A 17977-nucleotide genomic window follows, 5' to 3' on the forward strand; every position below is an offset into this window, starting at 1 on the left:
AGAGGAGCAGTAAGGGGTTGAGTCAGTACATCGGGGACAGTCATGCCCATGCAAATGTATTCATTAGTTACTGCCCGGCGTCTGCTCGTACACACACAAAACACACACCTATTGACACTCGCAGAGTCCGGAGTCAGGCTTGAATTTATGCTAATCCGAATGCAAACATACACAGCAACTCCCCGACTCCCCACACACCCCCTCTCTTTCACTCACTGTTTGCCTGTCTCTCCCGCTCCCTCTCCTTGGAGTCTCTTTTGACTTGGAGTAATCACCGACTCGACGCGGCTCGTACTCGTACTCGACATCGGGCGACAATCGAGCTTGTTCAATTACGTGCCGGGTCTCGTCTCGTCTCTCTCTCTCCATTCGATTTCTGTGTCACTTGGTGCCTGTCCCCTGTTCCCACTCCTCTCTTCGCCCAACAAAACGCATTCGCATTTGTTTTGCATGTGTTTTCATTAATCTTACTTAGAGGGAGAGACACACAGAGAGGCACCGAGGAGTGCTGCAGATCGTCAGACCTATACGGATAGATCTGTACATAGCGCGATAGGCCTATATGGACCTGCTGGGGGTGTTGCCACGTCTGGCTGATTGTTTTATGATGATATAGGGGTAATCATGGTCCGTGTGGCATGTGCCAAATTTGTGCCGCAAGGTTAAAGAGCGGAGAGACAGAGAGACTGAGGCGAGTGTGGGCGATCTGTGTGTGGGGATTGGCTGCAGATTAAAGAGCTGGGAGGAGTCGAGTGAAAGGTATGGAAAACATTAATTAATTATTGAAATAAAAAGGTGATTGGGAGTTGTGATCAATTGTGATGGATTGTTGTGAATTTATTGCAGGAAAGAGCGTGATGTAAGCTGCGGGATGGAATGTGTTGAGCAATGAGTGAGGGAGAGATGAAGGGGTTTGCCTTTGGGGAAGAATTTTAATTGTAGAAACTTAGTATAAATAATTCACAAAAGCTTGCTTAGTTCTACAGCTTTAAATTTGAAGTTCGTTGGTTCCAATTATCCAACTATAAACCTTCTTTTATATCCACCCATCCATCATCTGTTTGCCTTCCCATCTAAGGAATGGTTTTGGTTTCCCATCCGCAAAACCCACAACTGCCTTCATTCGCTGAATCTTCCACCTTTATGGCATCGCAGCGAGCAAAACAAACCCAAAAAAAGCCGAATCAGACCTCACCTTTAAATGCAAAAATAGTTTATCACGCCCCCATCAATCAGGGCTAAATGTTAAGTCAAATAAAAAGCGACGAAAACGAAATCAATTCCACCGCTCTTGGATCTGTATCTGTATTTGTAGCTGCCATCCGCACTCTGTATCTGTATCTGTATCTGTATCTGCAGTCGAGTGATTTCAATTGTTTCTTTTCCATTGCTGTTTCTGGCATCATCGCATTATCCAAATGCCATTTAAGATTTAACCTTTTGAGTAGCGCGGATTTCAATTGCCAGGCGGTACCGGAGCAGAGGTTTACTATGCAAATTTCATGGCTACCACAAAAAAAAACCATCAAAGCAGCGCCCATCATCGTCATTATGAAGTCAGCAGCAGCATCATCATTATTATCATTGTCAGCTCTGTGGCTAAAACTGCTGCCAATTCAAATGCCGTTCAATGCTACTCCCAATAATGACTCGAGAGAAAGATGAGATGAAATTTTTCTTGTCTTTTTTTGGTATGTCTGCAAAAACCGCAATTTCATGTTTTTTAGTGTCATTATGGAGGAGGCACGGCGCGGCCCCCCTCCCAATCATTTGCTGCTTTGCTACACATTAAAAGCGTTTCAACAATGGGCTTTGGATACTTTTGACTGATAAATACTTGACTTCATAGACCTCCCGTCTCAATGGGCATTGTATGCAGATGTGAGGCATAGATCTATGGCCACAAAGGGTCCCAAATGACATGGCTACCGCATTGGGAAAAAAACAATTGCTTTTTGGGAGTGCCAGTAAACAATTTTGCATACACTTTACTTCTCTCTTTGCAACACTTTTTGGGCACCAATTTTGGAGGGCAATCATTTTTTTTTTGTTGGTTAAAAATTTCATGAAAGTTTTTGACATTCTTTGCCGCGGGCCGCTTAAAGTGCTGCTACTTTGTACGGTGCTGTGCGGCATTCTTGTTAAGATTAGAGCGATTACATGGATTACCATATACCATAGATATGCTGCCACAGAGATCGAGAGCCAGTCGATCCAAGCTCTAACGAGTTTTATATTTCTTATTTGGAGTTTGCGCAAGCGTCTTGACAGCAGACTTTGGTTTGGGTTTTGGTTTTGTTTTTTTCTTTCTTAAGATTCCCGCGGCGCATCGCACCTGAAATTACAAATTTTGTAATTGCCAAACAAAGCGCAAAAAAAGTGGCAGCCTGAGAGGAAAAGGCAACGGGGAGGAGTTGTCGTTTGGGGCTGGAGCTGGAGCCGGGGAGCTGGAGTTGGGGTGGCCCCTCGCACACAATGCGAGTATTGGCAAGAAGGCAAGCGCTAAATTATAGTAGATACAAGTAGCACTACAAGTAGCTGGCAAAATGGAGAAGAAGGCAACAGGCAACTGACTGGCATGTGCACATTGTGCAAATCGCTGACAAAATGTGGACACAGTTAAGGCGGTTATCATCTGCTTATGGAGATGGTAGCGTGAGAGAACTGGGGAATTGTTATTAGTGTTATTAAGTAGGTTGGATGCATGTTGAAAGCATTTATAGCGCGCTGGCGGGAATATTAGTAGACGAAACTGTGAAAGTTTTATTGTGTAATAATTTATAATAATGGAAAACAATTACTTAAGCAGCTCTGATGTTTTATTAGTAGTTTAGTAGTAGTTTTAGCCCGTATTTTTTTTTATTGAGATTCAATCAGAGATTGAGTTCTGAGTATACATTTATAATTATAATTATCTATCGCATTTAAATCTCAAAGATCCTTGAAAATCTTCGCTTTTTCCTCATTATTCTGCATGTTCTGAACATCACGAACCTCTCGACCTAGCTTTGCTCTTCTTTAAATCTACTTCCTGATCACTTCACGCGCTCATCTCTAGTGTTTGTCACGCATTTCGCAGGCGGCAGCGCAGGCAATTATGTCGTCACCATGCAAAAGGCATTGCGCCAAACAAATGGCACACGGGAATCAGAGAAGAAACACAAATAAAAGTGAAGGCAATCGACATTTGATTACTCAGAGAGAGGTGTGTGTGTGTGTGTGTATGTGTCTCACTCGCATTTCATCTTCCATCTCCTCCTCCTACACCACGATGTTCATCTTGAGATACCCAAAAGTCGATCGTGTTTTCGTGTGTAAATTATTATTTACTTTTTGTCTGCCTCTCAATGCGGAAGTTGTCTTTGCAATAAATGTTGCTTTGTCTAACAACTGTATTAGCCATTAGCCAACCCCCCGCCCCTTCCTTCAGGTACATTCAACACCCGCATCAATTGATCAGCACTCCTTGCGGCAGTGGCAATTACGAACACCGCCCGCTGACTTTGTTTCGCCTTCTCAAATGTTGGTGGAGGGGTTTTCCGTTTTTTCTTGCTCGTTTTATTTTAATAAAATCAAATCCAATCATAAATAAATTTAAACCCGTTTGACCACAAAACACTAAACCCATAAAAAAAAAGGCACCATACATCGTTCGTACACATATCTACATACATACATACATATAGAAACTATGTACATACTATATCCATTGGCATGTAAGAAACGTGCAGCGAGCGCGCTTAATGCGAAACAGTAAAGAGTCTTGCGAGTGTAATGTAAGGCACGGGAACCACAGAGTCGTTGGTCTAAGAGCGAGAGGGGAAGAGGTGGGGGTTCAAAGTCGAAGTTAGCAGGTAGCGGACAGGGTGGGCAAGCAGAGACGCGGTGGGCAGGTAGCTTGAGAGTAGGCAGGAGTGACGCTTTCGGCAGGCAGAGACGCGATGGGCAAGCAGCGACGCGCTAGGCGGGCAGAGAAACGGTTCGTTGGCAGAGACGCGCTTGGCAGGTAGCGGCTGGGAATCGGAATCGCTGCTCTAGAGAGCTTTAAAGACGAAGGCACTTAAGTGCGTTCGCCGTTCAATATTGTCGTGGGCCGTGGCGTACTCAAGTGTGTGTGTGCTTCGCATACAGATGATTGCTGGTACATGCATATGTGTGTACATATTGATATACCAACATCTCTATATTGTAAATATGTACATAGTATACGGTATCGGTATGCTGTAGCTACAACTCCACTTACTATTTCTCGCTACGCCCCCTCCTCCCCCTCCAAAGATTTGTGTCCGTTGTCAACATTTTGGACATTACTCACTCAGTTGAACAGTTAGCGGATTCAATTGAACGCGAAAAGCGAAAAGTTTTTCTCGCACGATATGGTTACCCTGGCTTCGGAGGGGTATGTTGGGCATAATGGAAGAAATTTAAAAGTTCTTAACTACTTATTTTTATAAAAAGCTTAAGTTTAATACCAGAACTTTCTGTTTCCATAATTTATTTATGTTTTGTTTTTCCTTCTTCACAATGTTTGTCCTTAGGAAATTAATTCCTCAATTTATATTCAGTTTTAGTTCTCTCTCCTTATCTCTTTCTTCTTTCTTTCTCCCTCTCTCTGTCTCCTTTAATTGTTTTCCAATTTCCAGCGGAAGTTCATCGTGAAAAACTCTATTATACGCGTGGCTCCATCAAATCTTTTCATTCCCATTACCTCTTTCCTGTTTCTCCTCTGGCTGTGGAAGCCTTTCCTGGGTCGCCTTCGCCTCGACCTCGATGCGGTAGCAGCTTGACTTATGAATATCTTTCGTATACATTTTTTTTCTTTAGAGTTTCTTTTTATGTTTTCTGTACATTTTTTGTTGCTGTTTTTATTTTGTTTTGCTCGCTTTAATCCAGTATTTACAAGCGTGTTTAATCGTAATCGCCAGAGAGCAATTCGCTCGTGTGCACAATGTTAACGAAGCTTATTCCTCGTTTGTTGCTTGTTGCTCTTGCTAGATATGTTTGTGTATATATTTTTTTGATATCTATATATTTAACATGTTTATACTATGTGTATTTTGCATGCATCTGTTTTGGTTACTTTTTTTTAGCATGTTTCACTTGCCTCAATCAACTTCATGTTGAGCAGAAATACCCTGGCAATGGGAGGGTATGATGATTTTTTAGGAGAGGGAAGCTTTTGGGAACTCTTAAAAAATATTCAGAACAAACAGAAAAATATTTGTGTCCGTTTTTGTCTAATTTCGAAAATTTATATTCAACATTTTCACTTTTTTCGAAAGATTTATTTTCGGGTTTCTGAGTAAATGCAGAAAATGTATTGTAGAAATTGTTAAAGCTAATATTTATTTTGATACATATTAATAAAATTATATATTTATTTATAACCTAATATTTGGAGTATTTCTTAATTTATTTTGTATTATTATTATTTGTTCCTTTTATTATTTATTTACTTAAGTGCATCCAAAACTTCGACTCGCAAAGCCCAAACTTTCTTTCTTGTTATTTTACTGTTTCCCGCTCATTTGCATTTACCATAAATTCAATTTAACCCGCGATGTCCGCTCCGTCTGTCCGCTCTGTCCGTCCGCTCATCAGGTTATCTCTCTACCCCAAGTCTCTCTCTCTCTTTTTCCCCCCGTCGCATTTTGCATATCAGTTGACGCTACTCCTCCTTGAACATTTCTCTGGGATTTCCTTCCCGCTGCTCGAGTTATTTACACGCTTTTAATTCAATTGCAATTGCACAATTAATCAAGAGCTCGGTACACCTTGGCATACTCGAATACACTCACTACACTCACACTTGTATTCACCTGTATTCAGTCGCCCGGTCGTTGTGTTGTGTTTAGTCTTTCCTCATGCGTGTTTTGCTGAAGTTCAACGGAGCGTATGAGCGATTTTTGAGCATGTCGAGCCTCTCTTTTTTTATGGTTTCTGCTGTGTGTGCTGTCTGTTTGTTGAACTCTTTTTTTTCTGTGTTAATTAAACACTTTAATTTGGCCGCGCTTTGTTAACGCTGTCATAATCCACACTGTCCGTACTGTCCGTACTGTCCGCCTATCCACCTCACAACTCCACAGCTCATGCCCAGCCCCTCCCCTTTGAGGAAAACAATTGCATTTTTTCAAAGTTGTTCCGTTTTCGTGTGTGCAAAATGATTGATTCGATTTCTCAGTGGCAGCCAACGCACAATGGGCTCAGCCACGTTATTTATGGCCCCCAAAGCTCCAAGTGCATGAAATTGTTGTTCATTTCACATGCAACCGAAGGTAATGGCTTGGGCGGCAGCAACAGGCAGAATTATGGGATACCCTAACAAAAGGGTTGAAGGATGGGCGGGCATAGGAGTGTAGAGAATTTGATTTGAAATTTGGGAGTATTATGTGGAATATGCATAAATAAATAAATACATAAGGGAACATAAATAAATATTTTAAAACCTTTTTGCTACTCAAACTTTATTTCAAATTGATTTTTTCTATGTAATTTGATTGAAATAATGAACACATTTGGTAGAAACTAAGGAATTGCTTTTATTAACAATATTTCTTCCACCAAAAATGTGTTAATTGTTTGTTCACAGATAGACATCAATGCAGCTGAAATTGCAGTCAATGTTCTGCCCCCAAAGTTCATTCCTTCTGTCATGCCCATTAACCCCCTTCTTAGAGTATCTGTAACAAACGGCCGCAGCTACAAACATATTTTCGTATTCCAAATCAAAACTCAAAAGCTCGCATTGGAGTCGGAGTCGGAGTCGGAGTCAGAGTCCAAGTCGGGTCGGAGTCTGCGACTTTTAAGGTGGGTCGTCGTGCATAGCGGAAATTCCACATGAGCTCTGCTCGCAGGCCGCCGCGCACAAAAGTCAATCACCGCGAAAACAACAGAAACAAAATCGAAATGAAAACGAAACTCAAAATGGAAATGAAACTGAAAATATCTCACAAATGCATCACAGATGCACAGAGACAGAGAGATACTCATGGGAGTTGCGGTGCTAACATTGACATTTAGAATGCAGGCAGCAGGCAGCCTGGCCGAGGCTCTGCGGGCCATTCATAATTGCGAATTGCTGCGAAAAAAATGCCATAAAGAGCAACAAGAAACCAAAGGCGACACAGAAAAAACGAAAACGAAAAGCAAAAACCAAAACCAAAACGAAATCGAACGCACTGAAAGTCCACAAATCTACTAACCTTGTGCCCCCCCTCGGGCCATAAAAAGCTGCGTATTGATTTCGCGGCTATGTCGTTGGATTGGCAACCGAGTCGCAGGCCAATTACAGTGCACTTGTCCGCAAACAGCTGTTGACTTGGAGTGGGAGTGGGGCCAGGAGTTGAGCGAACAGTGAGGCAAGACCAGAGTGCGGCTTCCAGAGTGCTGCAGGAGCCTGTTGTCTGAGTGCTGCCACATGCCTCCAACGCCGCCGCAAAGCGCATTGAGCAATGCTTTGTGCCATGTCGTGAGTGGAGCTGCAGATTGGGGGCTGGAGCTGCAGAGAGACTGGAATGATCTAATACCCAAATCTGTAAGGAAGGAAGGTCATTGCTCGCCATGAGTGTAATTGGAAGAATAATGAATAGGTTATAGCCAATACGTACCACGAGTCTCTGTATGGATCTCTCTGTGTGCTGGAAGGTTAACGAACAATGAGGAAGTGGAAAAGCTATAATTAGTGCCTTAATTTGGGAAATGTATTGGGCAGAGAGAGGCATTGGCTCTAGGATTCCCACGGTGGGGGATTTAATTGTTTTTTCGCTAAAGATATTTTTGATTTTTAGGTGTTTTCTGGTGGGAGAATTGTAATCACTTTAAGCTCTTTTTTTTAGAGCATTTGAAGGCATAATTTAATCTCACAAAATTATTTTATTATTATTTTTTGATTGCAAAATTGTATGGCACAATCTTACTAATTTTGCCATAAATAATTCTCCGCCCAAGCACATGTAAAACGAATATCCCCCTTTTTGTCATGCTTTACTCACATAATTTTAGCTTCATTATTACCATAAATTGCCACTAACTCATCAACTCCCACGCTCAGAATCAATCTTTGGCAACCTTTGGAAATTATTCTCAATCCATAGTTCCTTTTCGCTTTAGCATCCCATGAATCATCATCATCCAACTGCAGCTTCCACTTAACCCAAATCGTAGCCAGTCGTCGTCGCCGTCGGCACCCACATATGCAACATTTCCACAGCCAATTGCAGAAAAAAGCTTCAGCCATAAAAACCACACAAATACAAGAGATTTTTCGTTTTTGTCAAAGCTCTCCCCCAAACATTAAAACATTCTTTACAGCCTCCGGGCACGCTTCATGCTGCACACAGACAAACACATCTACGAACACATACATAAATGTCACACAAAACGATCTCATCATAACTTAAACGTCACGTTGCAAGAGCCATTAAAATATTGGCTCTGACGACAATGGCAGACCCCCAAAAAAAGCCGAAATAAAAATAAGCATTGCAGACACACTGAACCAATGACTCCGCCAGCAATCGGCCAGCAGCAGCAGCGGCAGCGGCAGCGCAGTCGCGGCAGCAACAACCGCAGCAGCAGCGCAGCAGCATCGGCAAATCTATGCAATTTAAGAGAGTAAGAGTGGCTTTGAGCAAACCCGTTTAAGAGCAAAAGCTATGCCACGGTCGAACCGTCGCGTCGATTCGCGTGCCGAGCTTGAAAGCGAAATCAAATCGAAACCGAAAGCCAAACGAAGCTGAGCTTGAAGGCGCATGTGCGGCGGCAGCGGCTCTCTCTCACTCTTTCTCTCTCTTCGACATCGAAAGAATAACCAAAGCCGAAAAAAGCCGAAAGAGAGTTGAATCCGTTTGTGGATCGCTGGCTGCTAGCTTTTTTCGGCATCTTTCGGCTTTTGGCTTTTGGGGCAAAGGCACTTGCAGTTAGTTGTAATTTTGGCAGCCAAACGTGCGCATGCGGCCAACAGTTTGAAGCGCGTCAAAACAGCATCAAATTTTCGCTGCTGCAACAAGTGCTGCACACAACAAGTGAGTTTTTTTTTCACCCAATCGTTTATGGGGAAAAAATCGATGTGCAATTATTGCAAAAGTGTAAATTGTTAAAAATTATAAAAAAAAGCAGAAACAAATAAAAATGCAACTTTTATGCAAATTATGACTTTAGTAATGTGCAATCAACCGAACACAAAGTCACTTTATTTATTTTTTGATGTTTGCACTTTTAATTAAAATGGAAACAAACAGCAAAAAAAAATAAGTTGCAATCAAAATTGATTAACATAAAACAAGGCAGCAAACATGTGAGTGTCTCGGAGTATTCATTGCCCCTGCCATGTAATAAGATCGCAAGACCGCAAGAAGAGAGAGAGACAAAAACTAAAGCGTGGAAAAGTGACAAAAGTTTGGTTCTCGTGTGAGCTTTGGAGATCATCAAATGGATCTCAAGACGTTGATCATCTGTGAACGAGTTGAGTGTCAAAACTGGTAGCCCGCTTTAATTACACAAAAAACAAAAATCTATTTAAATAAGCAAAAGCAGCTGCAAAAAATAAATAAATTCTGCAGCAGAGTGACACAGAGAGATCTCTTGTAAGTGTGTGATTGATGGATTAATTGAGCTTTGATGACATGCAAGATTTCGTGCGGAGTGAGACAGAATCCATAAAGTTCAATCAGCTTACCCCAAAATTATTTCAGCACCCAAAAAGGAGACAACTTAATGAGTGATTTTATTTTATTTGCGTAAGAAGATAATTGGTTTTTGGGCAGTGATCAATCAGTGGAAAAATACTTTAAAAATTAAATAAAATTAACAGAGAACTTTGGCAAAAACTTTGCTGATTGCCAGGCATGACGAACATAAAAGAAACTATCTATAAAAATAATACAAAAGACTCGTTAATTAATGTTATAAAAGAATAGAAAAAAAAGACAACGTCTGTCAAGTGATTGTACTCGATAAATCGGGACCTAATCCACCCACGTTCTTGTGTGTTTTAAATGTCAATTATGATCGATTGGCACACAGCAATCGCTTGCCATCTAATCACGCCAGTCCACCTCGACCTCAACAACAGATCGGAGCAGAACGGAACATACTTTGCCACAAGATCGATCGACTGAACGATGGTTTGACTTTGATCTTTAGTTGCAACCCCTCTGTGGCATCCACTGTGACGCATCGCTAGAATATAGAGACATTGCCCAACCAAATTGTAGCATGTATCTGGGTATCCATTTTGCTCATGTCTGGCCATAATCGGCGTGGCTAACAGCCATAATCCACCCGCTAACAGGCAGCTGGCCTCAGACCCAATCTCCCCCTTGACCAGAGTCCGGTCCGGCTCACCTCGCATTGCACACAGCACACAGCACATCTTGGAGCCGGCTATGAGTCTGAGTCTGAGTCTAAGTATGAATTGCAGGCATAAACAATTTATTTGTACAGAAAAATAACTTTGAACTCGCAGCGCAGCGCTGTGCTGCGGAGCCACCACGAAAATGACTTAACTTATAAGCCTGGCATTTTCCAGTTGGATGCTGCAACCAGATGCTGTCGGTGTCGGTGTCTGTGTCTGAGTCGTGTAATCAATGCAATTTACCTGACTGGCCGGTGTCAGTGGAATGTGGTGCATAGGTTCTCGTTTAAACTGCTGCATAAACATCAAATGAAAGCAAATGCAACTGCAATAAAGAGGTGTACAAATCCACGAGCAATGTGCAACACGGTCTCCCTTCGATCGCATAGAAGACTGCTGGCATTCAAGCGGAACGTAATGTTGCTCAAAGGTGTTCTAATGGCTGACCAAATGAGCTATTGAACAATGCCTGGAAGTGGCTTTGCAGATACAGCCACACAGATAACTAAATGAACGTGCAAATACTAATTAGACGGCGTCTCAGTGGAAGTTACCAAAGATCTAGATTGGTGCGTGTCTGAAGCTGTAATTGTTAGGTGGAGATCTGAGCGAGAAGATGCCCAAAGAGTTTGCCAGTTAAGTACGGAATTTAGAAGGGGATATTAGAGCTATTAAGTGGAGGATTTCGTAGCTTTTGTTTGGGGTTTTTAGGCCCATTAAAAGGTTGATTTTGTAGCTTTAGTTTTGGGTTATCAAAGCCCTTAAATTGTAGACATTTTAGCTTTAGTTTTGTATGACCAAAAGTGACCAAAAAAATCTTTGAAGTTTTTCCCGGCGGGCCGTTACTCTCTTGAACTTCCAGCAAACATTTTGCGCACTTAGCAGCATCATTAGAGTTCCCCACCGCTTAACCACACTCAAAGATTGCTCTCTGATGTTCTTCACTTAACACTCTCATTAGTTTTGTGGATTACCCAACAGACACATTTCCCAGAGACAACTTACCCAACCTTCTTCACATGCTCAACGGGCATTAGACCGGAGTTTTCCTCACTCCATTTGCCACAGCACAAGGCACAGACATCTCAGACATTAACAACTCTCTTAGACCCCTGATCGTATTGCTTTTTGTTTTGTTTGGGGTTACACCCATTCTCCTCATGGCTCGACCCTACAACAAGGTTCTTCACAGCGCACTCTTGTCGTCAATTGCTATTATGACCTTTCTGTCGATTGCTTTTGCTTGGTAGCCGTTTTCCACACCCAACCCCCGAGACGACTGACCTTAGCAAAATCTTTAAAGCCAAGAGAGCAGCAAGTTGCAAGCCCCGAAGCCGCCCCAAGCCACTCTTAATAACTGGCCAGCCAGCGCACAGATTTGTATTTGTTTTTTTGCACAATTGAAGACTGAAGTGGCACAGAGAGTTGAAGTGGGCCTGTCGTTGTCTCTCGGGTTGCAGCTCATTAATCGAGCAACGAACGACATAAGAGCGGCTCACAGCCACAGCTGCTGGAGTTTTGCTACCCATTAATAGGCCGCAGAGGCTGCCGCAGCTCCTCCTCCTGCTGCTGCTGCTGCTGCAACACTTGAGGAAACCTGCAAAAACACGGCAGGCGCAGTCAGGCAAACGAAAACAAAAGTGAAAAGGTCACTAGCACCAGTTGGGAGCACAGGAGTCGCACAGCTGGAAGTTGGAAGAGTTTTTGGAGTCGTCTCTGAGCACTCCGACACTCAACACTCAGCCAACTGTGGCCGCCAAGCTCAAGCGATTTTCGGAGCTCATCGTAATGCCAGCCAGCCACCAGCAGCAGCATCGCTCCAGGAAAGGGTATAAAACATGAATACATAACATTTAATTTGCTTAACAAACGAAAAAGAAAACTGCCAGCTGGGGAATCATTTTGCTTCTTTAAAGTAGAGGCAGCTGCAGCTGGTGTCAGTTGGGGTTACAGAGATAGGAACATCATTTGCATTTGCTTTAGGGCACAATAAATGTTAGATCTCTCCACACTTTACTGATGTATTTCCACCCAAATTCATAAACTATTTTGCAGCAAGCAATTCTACATTTCCTCTACCGCACATTGCCTTGAAATGCATTCATATCTGCATAGTTTTTGGCCCGAAATGATTGAATAATTGCTGGGACCAAGACTAACATTAATTTCATTACATTTCTGGTGTTTGCTCTCAGCCATAACCTGAGCATAGGCTCCGGAAACCTTTGTTTTATGATAAAGAAAAACGTACACAAAAATGTTGGAAGTTTAATTTGAATCAGCAGCCGAATCTTGAGTTTTGTTCTGTTTATGCACAGAAAACATTTGAAATTTGGTTAACTTATGTTGGGGAGTTCTTTGAAATACTTTTGGTAATATTTTTAATACATTTTGTAGGCATTTTAGTTACTTTTAGCAGCATTATCTAGTTGGAAGACTTATTTGGCATGCACTTCCCCCACGGATTGGCATCTGGAAACCTTCTGTTTTTGTGTTTTTTTAAGTTACTAGAATATTTATTTGTGGCTTTTAGTACATTTATTTATGTTCCCTAATTTATGGTTTAGTTCTCCATTAGATTTCCCTCTTATTTCCTGCATATTCTACCCATATATAGAGCATCTCCACTTCGTTGTAGGCTTGCCCTCCCTTGGACCATCTTGTTTCTAACTCTTATGGCTGCTTGTTTCGTTTCTGTTGTTTTGTGTGTTTTCCGGCTAACAAGTTGAGCTTGGCCCAGGTTTTTGGCTACTATTTGTGTGCCTTTCTGTGTGTATTTCTTTGTGTGTTGGCAATTGGCAGTTGCAGTTGCAGAAGCGGCCACAGCCACCAAGCACTTTGCCGGCCAAGTGGCTGGGCCTGTGCCTGTGCCCCTGCTTGGCCAATGCAATTCGCATTCTCAATTTTTCTAAACTATTGGCCAATGCACAGAGCCCAAGCACATGCACATGGACTGGCTGGTGGTTACATTTATTTATTTATTAAGCTCTGGGTATATGAAGATTATTTATCGCTAACAAAAATTGCAGCAACAGCTGGGGACTGTGGACTTGTGGCTGTGGCAGATGTGTCCGAAATGTGTTGTGGAATTAATTGAAGCTTAATTGAAACAATCTGACAGATCCGGTGGAATGGTCGCCAGTTGGGTGACAACTTTCCAAATGCCAAGACAGCCGCTTGACTTTCATTTTTTATTTCCATTTGTAATTCGATTTCCTTTCGCTGCAGGAGCTGCAAGCTGAAGCCCTAAACTGCGCACGAAGAGGAACTGCACACAGATTGGTTAGACAATAGCAATTATTCCGCACTCCCCCCCCTCGCGAGGCTTATGCAACAGAAGCCGCAGCTGCAATTGACATTTGCCACAGGCAGACACAGCCAAAAGGTGAACCATGGAGGAGCAGCAGCCACAACCCGTGACGACCCTCGATGAGGCCGCAACAATCATCAACGGATTGAGACGTCAGCCCACCAAATATCCCCATGGCCTCAATATCACCGTGCAGACCATCGATGATGATTACTCCCGCGCCTCCACATTACGCAGCAAAGTCGGGAGCTCCGATGCTGCCTGCTGGTCGGACACGCAAAAATATCGCATTGGCATGCTGGGCAGCCCGGAGGCTCTGGCCGAGCTGCAGGTGCGCCGCTACAAGTATCCACTGACGCCGAGCAACTATTACTTGGAGGCACATCGTGGCGAGAAGCCCACGCCGTGGATGCTCCTGGGCTATGCGCGACGCGCCTGTCGCTGGAAGTATCTGCGCTGGCCCATCATCTTCGTGGCCAGTGTTTTGCTGTTCTTCGGCTTGATCACCTACTGCCTGTGGCTGCACGATGTGAGTGTGGCCCGGGCACGCTTGCTGCAGCGACGCTACGAGGCAGGCGGCAGCACGAGCACGAGCACGGAGCTGTATGGTGAGGAGGAGGCTGCCAGCACGGAGCGGGAGCAGCAGCAAACAACGCGACTCAAGGCGGTGGAGCACGACTACACAACGCAGCAGCCAGAGGAGGAGCAGCCAGAGGTGGGGCAGCAGGACTACGATGACACCTTGCTGCCCGCGGACAGCATTCGCTTTACTTCGGGCCATCAAAACAGTTTCGGTGTGCCCATTGAGCAGGACAAGCGCATGCTGCAGCTGCTCAAGGAAGTGAGTTCAAAGTGGAGCAGAAACCTCCAAGAATTAAGGCTTTATCGTGCACCTTCTCCCCCCACAGCTGCTGCCCAAGCCCCAGGCCACGCCGCCCGGTCATGAGCAGCCGCTGACGCGCGTCTCCCCCACACTGCCGCCGCCCTCGGCTGCGAGTGGACACCCCACAGAGGCCATGACCAGCAGCACACCATCGACCACAAACAGCGGCTGCTACTCCACCATGCTGCCCATGTGCCAGGGCGTGCTGGACTACGATTTGACGTACAATCGGGAGGGCGCAGCGGCGCCACGAGATGCGGCAGCCATGGCCGCCTACGAGGACTTGATTCAAGCGAATTGCTCGGCGCGCGCGGTGGAGTTTGTGTGTGCGGCCCTGGAGCCGGAGTGCAGGCCCTCGCACATAGGACAGCTGCCGCCGTGCCGCAGGATATGCAAGGGTAAGACGCGGGGGCAGGGGGGAAGACCGATCCTTGAGTTATTTTCTCTCCCCCTTTGCAGCCATTTTGGAGGCCTGCTCCATTGCCATCTCCAGCTCGGATGTGCTCAGCGAGCTCTTCGATTGCAGCCTCTATCCGGATGCCCACGAGAGTCACAAGTGTGAGGATCCCACGCGACGCAGGGATGACTGCTATGCGAATGAGTTCCAGTGCCACGATGGCAGCTGCATCCCGCAGCAATGGCAATGCGACAAGATCAAGGATTGCTCGGGCGGCGAGGACGAGGACGAGCAGTGTTTGGTCTGCGAGCAGCAGGACGAGTTCCGCTGTCGCTCCAACGAGAAGTGCATAGCCGAGGGCCAGCGCTGTGATCTCAATTTCGATTGCTTCGATGGCAGCGACGAGGAGGACTGCGACGAGTATGGCTCCGGGGACTCCGCGCCCTTTGACGAGGCGGAATTGAATGCGTTTCCGCGGGTCTTCTCCTATGCCAGTTTTCTGTCGCCCAATGAAACGAATGACAAGCTGTACACGTACATCACAGCCACCACGGATGAGGAGGCGGGCACGGAGACCAAATTTCAGGTGCATCAAGTGGCGGCGCCGGGGAATGGCTCCGCCAGCGGGGAGGAGCCCGCAGCCGCAGGACCCAAGGGTTTTGGTAAGCCAAAGAGCTCTGCAGCACTCCGCTCATATTTCTGGGTGCCTAATGCCTTTCCTTAGTCAACTTTCGTGACAGCAAGGAGATCATGATGACCAGCGACTCGGAGAACAAATTCAAATATTCGCAGCGCGCCAATCGCACGTCCGTGAAGTTCAGCGTCAGCGGAGGCGCCACCACGCCAGCGGCACGCACAGCCAGTGCTATACCCAGCGCGGCACTGGTGCAACAACGTGGACGCACCACCACCACAACAACAACGACGACGACAACAAGCAGCACCACCCAGGCGCCACCCACGGCACAGACAGCGGTGACAGCGCCCGGCGGTTGTCTGCCACACGAGCTGCGCTGTGTCAGTGGCAAGTGCATCACAGTCAGCCAGTTGTGCGATAAGGTAGGAGAGAGAGAGAGAGCGAAAGTAGTGCCTGAAGTGGAAGACTAAGTTCCTTTTTTTCTTGCGTAGCAAATTGATTGTCCCGATGCCGCGGATGAGCTGATGTGCGTCTACCGCGAGCGGCCCAGTGGCAGAAGAACCAGCAGCAGCAGCACTAGCACCAGCAGCACCACCACAACCACTACTAAGCCCAGCAGACTACCAGCCACCAGCAGTTCCAGAACAGCGAGCAGCAGCAGTTCCAAGAGCAGCGCCACCACGCGACGTCCCCTGCGCACCACAGCCACACCCACTCGAAGTCGAAAGCCCAAGTCTTAGTGCTGCTAACTTGTAATGTTTATTTATAGCCGTAACTCTATCTATTATCTATTAACTCGTATCTTTATCTCGTACCTTTATCTGTATTTTATTTGATTTCTTTCTCTTTTCGCGCTCGCTATATGTATGATAAATGATTTAAACCTTTGCTAGAACTTAAGTTATTTGGTAGCTAGTTTACGGATTGAATTGATCGATGATTTCTTTGACTATTTTTATGCGTATGTAAATTGTATTTGTAGCAGTGAATAAAGTTTAAGATGTGAGTAGCAAAAAGGTGCCAAAAAGTGTAAGTTTATGAGTGGAAAGAGAGGAACAATTGAGTGGAAAATTGGGTTAAAAAGTGCAAGATTTGGGTGGAAAATAATTGAGAATTTTATCTGACAAATCAGACGATTTCGAATGCCAAAAAATGGAAATTTCGACCGAATTTTATATGCCTAAAAGTGGAAAATTTTACCAGCAAAAGAAGCGAATTTGTGGAAAGTTTTGTTTCATTTTTAAACCCACAATTTGAAGATTTTTAGTGGCAAACAGTGGCAGATTATGAGAGGAAATATATAAAAATTTGAGTTACGATTAGTGGAAAACTTGACTACCAAAACGAGGATGATTTTGACTGGCAAACAGTTAAGAAATGTATCAGGAAAATGCGTAAATTACGGAAAAGATTTCGTTAATTTGTAAAGTGAAATTTCTAGCCCACAATTTAAAGATTTTCAGTGACAAAAAGTGGAGGATTTTGACTGGCAAAAGGTGGAAGATTTGTTTGAAAAAGTTCCAACATTTGACTGCAAAAAAGTAAGGAATTTTTACTGTCAATTAGTTGAAAATTTAATCAGCAAAAACATAAATTTCTGTTACATTTTTAAAATATTTTTGGTGTAAATTTTCCAAGGCACAATTTCAAGATTTTCTCCATAAAAAGTTGAGAATTTTGAGTAGCAAAAAGTTTAAAATTTGAACAGCAAAAAGTTGCACATTTAAACACAGAAAAATCGAAATTTCTGTTAAGTTTTCTTCACGCTTTCAGCGTAAATCTTCTAGCACACAATTTATTTACCTTTGCTTGACCTTTACCCAGATCACAAAACCTTCTCTAGCCTTGTCCCCGCGACTCTCACTTCTTTTGTTGTGGCTAGGCCATAAACAGCTGCCAGACAATGTCCGAATGAAATTCAAATGAAATCGATACAATTAAAGTGCGGGACATTATTATTGCACAAGGGAGCCCCGAGAGCCTTGGAAGGGAGAGGGGTACAGAGTGCATGGAGCACGGCCCACGCATTTGAAAGCAATTCAATTAACCAGACTATTGTTTGTGAATGCCACAAGGCCCATTATCTAGCCATGAGACACGCACACACGAGTGACTGACTGCATTAGAGACATGCATGTGGATATCTCTGACTAGGCAGACTCAGACAATGACCGACACTCTGGTGTGCCAGTTTACACATGACAAAATGCGGAAGAGACACAAGGCACCAGGCACACACACTTGTCGGACAGATTCAATTGCAGTCAGACAAGGGGCAGCAGACTGAGCCTCTGGCCAACAACTATTCTGTGCCGCAGTCCGCAGATATTCTCTCCCCTCAGTCGGACAGCTATGACGACCCCTCAGTCAGTCTTCTCGAATGATTCCTCTGGGCC

At 44.4% G+C, this 17977-nt stretch overlaps 1 protein-coding gene across 1 annotated transcript; it reads left to right on the forward strand.

Annotated features, from left to right (window-relative positions):
• Window positions 1-8723: 8723 nt before the first annotated feature.
• On the forward strand, window positions 8724-16596 carry LOC117901750. Its single transcript, XM_034812636.1, has 6 exons — window positions 8724-9023; window positions 13583-14505; window positions 14573-14945; window positions 15007-15606; window positions 15669-16003; window positions 16073-16596. The coding sequence occupies exons 2-6, from the start codon at window positions 13747-13749 to the stop codon at window positions 16319-16321; spliced, it is 2316 nt and encodes a 771-aa protein (XP_034668527.1). The 5' UTR covers window positions 8724-9023; window positions 13583-13746; the 3' UTR covers window positions 16322-16596.
• The last annotated feature ends 1381 nt before the right edge of the window (window positions 16597-17977 follow it).

This window comes from Drosophila subobscura, chromosome U, assembly GCF_008121235.1.
Source record: "Drosophila subobscura isolate 14011-0131.10 chromosome U, UCBerk_Dsub_1.0, whole genome shotgun sequence".
In the NCBI taxonomy this organism is placed as follows: Eukaryota; Metazoa; Arthropoda; class Insecta; order Diptera; family Drosophilidae; genus Drosophila; species Drosophila subobscura.

Coding starts and splice junctions, on each gene's coding strand:
- LOC117901750 (XM_034812636.1), top strand. CDS start 13,747: ATGGAGGAGCAGCAGCCACAACCCGTGACGACCCTCGATGAGGCCGCA. Junction 14,506..14,572: donor TGCTGCAGCTGCTCAAGGAA/GTGAGTTCAAAG, acceptor CTCCCCCCACAG/CTGCTGCCCAAGCCCCAGGC. Junction 14,946..15,006: donor GTGCCGCAGGATATGCAAGG/GTAAGACGCGGG, acceptor CCCCCTTTGCAG/CCATTTTGGAGGCCTGCTCC.